At 69.0% G+C, this 2,373-nt stretch overlaps 1 protein-coding gene across 1 annotated transcript in view; it reads left to right on the top strand.

The window, feature by feature from the left end:
• Positions 1–589, top strand: part of LOC118178815 (retinol dehydrogenase 8-like) — a 2,685-nt gene extending 2,096 nt beyond the window's left edge. The window contains exon 6 of the mRNA XM_035347619.1: positions 337–589. Coding sequence (XP_035203510.1) covers positions 337–576 — 240 coding nt within the window. The 3' untranslated portion in view covers positions 577–589. The remainder of the gene's footprint in view (positions 1–336) is intronic.
• The last annotated feature ends 1,784 nt before the right edge of the window (positions 590–2,373 follow it).

Here is a 2,373-nt window from a genome sequence, read left to right as displayed (position 1 = left end):
GGGATGGGGATGGGATGGGATGGGGTGGGGATGGGGTGGGGATGGGATGGAGGTGGAGATAGGAATGGGATGGGGATGGGATGGGAATGGGGATGAGGGTAGGGATGGGGATGGAGATGGGAATGGGAGTGGGATGGAAATGGGGATAGGATGGGGATGGGATGGGGTTGGAATGGGGATGGGAACAGGATGGGAATGAGGATGAGGGTGCGGATGGGGATGGAGCTGATGGGCTGGGGCTGAGGAGGGGCTGGTGCTGGGATTGGGGATGGAAACAAGGATGGGGACAAGGAGGTGACGGGGTCAGGCAGGGGCCAGTAACGTCCCCGCGTGCAGCACACGCTGCGGGTGATCGAGGCGGCCCGGCCACCCTTCCGGCACCAGACCAACGCGGCGTACACGCCGATGGCCGCGCTGAAGCACGCCGACCCCAGCGGCGCCCTGATGACCGACGCCTTCTACAAGCTGGTCTTCAAGTACGACGCGATGCTGCGGCTCGGCCTCCGCGCCATCCGCCTGCTGCGCTGGAAGGCCCAGAAGGTGCAGGCGGGCGCCCGGCTGCTGGGCTTCAAGTAGCGCCCGCGGCCCCCCGAGGGGTGGTCCGGGAGGTGTCGGGGAAAAGGGGGGGTGGGGGGGTGGGGGGGCTGCTCGGTGGCGAGGGGCAAGCGGAGCCAGGACCCGCGCGGTTTCACTTCCTGCTCCCGGCCCGAAATAGCACCCACGGCGGCCGTATTAAAATCGGGAGTGGTATTTTTAACCAGCGCCGGGTGAAAAAGCGCAGCGGCTTCCTCCGAGAGTGCAGCGGCCGTGACGGGGCTGGGAAGGGCTGGCAGCTGCCCCCCCCCTCGCCTCGCCACCCCCTCCCCTTCCCCGGGGGGCACCTGGCTCCCCCTGCCCAGCCCCTACACCCTTGGGCACGCAGTGCCACGACCCCCCCACCCCACCAGGCTCCTTCAGCCATCAGTGAAGGCTGTGGCCTCCCCCTCCTCCCCAGCCTCTGCTGTGGGGTTGGAATTGCTGCGGGGGTCCCACACGATGGGGGTGCTTGACCCCCCCACTCCCTCCCATGCCATCCTGTGCCGAGCCCCACAGCACTGGGACATCAGAGGGGGGACAGGGATGGGGGTTTGGGCACCGTGCAGCCGGGTGCAGAGGGTGCAGGAGCTGCTGCAGGGACGGGAGCTGGGTGCACGGGGTGCACGGGGTGCACGGCGCGGGCGCAGGGTGGGTGCACGGAGCAGGGGCTGCTGCAGAGCTGCTGCGGGTGCAGGGTGGGTGCAGCGTGCACGGTCGGGGTGGGAGCTGGGGCAGCGGGGAAAGGGGGGGGATAAGTAACGGGGGGGGGAAACAACCGGTGCCGTCCCCCCCCGGCTGGGCGCGGGGTGCTGGCGTGTGGGCGCCTGGCGTGACTGCGCCCGGGAGGTGAGCGCAGGGGGAAACCGCAGGGAGGCCCCGGCACGGTTCAGCGCCGCGCGCTTCTCAGAAGCCTTCCTGGCTCCCACCGCGCTTCCCGGCGTGGCCGCACCGGAGCGGGGCAGGATGGCACAGGGATGCAAGCGGGGCAAGGGGGGGGCATGGGGGCAGCCCCCTCCCCAAAGCCCCCAACCAGCAGCAGCCCCGTGGGGCCAGCAGCAGCCTCAGCACCGGGCTCTGGCTCATGCCACGCACGTGTGTCCCCCCCCCCCCCAGGTCCGGATGGTTCCAGGCGCTCTGGGGACAGGATGGAGGGGGAAATGTGGTGGTTTTTTTTTTGTTGTTTGTTTGTTTTTTCATGATTCCCCCCCCGTGACACACACAAGTTAATGACAAAGCGGCCATGGGGACAACGGCCCCCCCCGTGGTTATGGCAACGGTGCAGCACCTGCGGGACGTGCAGGGGTGACATCAAAGCCGGCGACGGAGACGCAGCCTCCCCCTGCTGCGGTTTCTGCAGATTTGACTAACTTTCTCCGCTCCGGGGGGCAGGGATGGGGATGGGGGGGGGGCGCCCCCCCCCCCGGGGGCGCCAGGGGGGGGGGGGGGGCGGCTGCAGCTCAGCAGCACAGAGCCACGGGGAATGGGGCAGAGGGAGGCCAGGACCCGTGGGATGCCCCCAGCCCCAAGGATGTAGCAATGGGGCAGCTCCCAAGGACGGGGTGCAGGATCGGCCCCAACGGCCCTCGCAGTGGAGCTGGGGGTGTCCACAGGCCTTGGCCGCCCCCCTGACCCCCCCCAGTTCATTCCCAGTCTCACTTCCAGCTGATGTGGGAAGGGGCGGCAGAGCAGCAGGAGGCCAAATCTGGAGCTGGTGTGGGCTGGCTCAGGGGCACCAAGAGTGCCCAAGGAGCCGTGCCCAGGCGGCGGAGCATCGTCCCCATCCCGCCCCAGCCACCA

The sequence above is a fragment of the Oxyura jamaicensis genome, chromosome 27 (genome assembly GCF_011077185.1).
Source record: "Oxyura jamaicensis isolate SHBP4307 breed ruddy duck chromosome 27, BPBGC_Ojam_1.0, whole genome shotgun sequence".
Taxonomy (NCBI): domain Eukaryota; kingdom Metazoa; phylum Chordata; class Aves; order Anseriformes; family Anatidae; genus Oxyura; species Oxyura jamaicensis.
The sequence above is the reverse complement of the archived record's forward strand: the minus strand, read 5'-3'. Positions and strand labels throughout refer to the sequence as shown.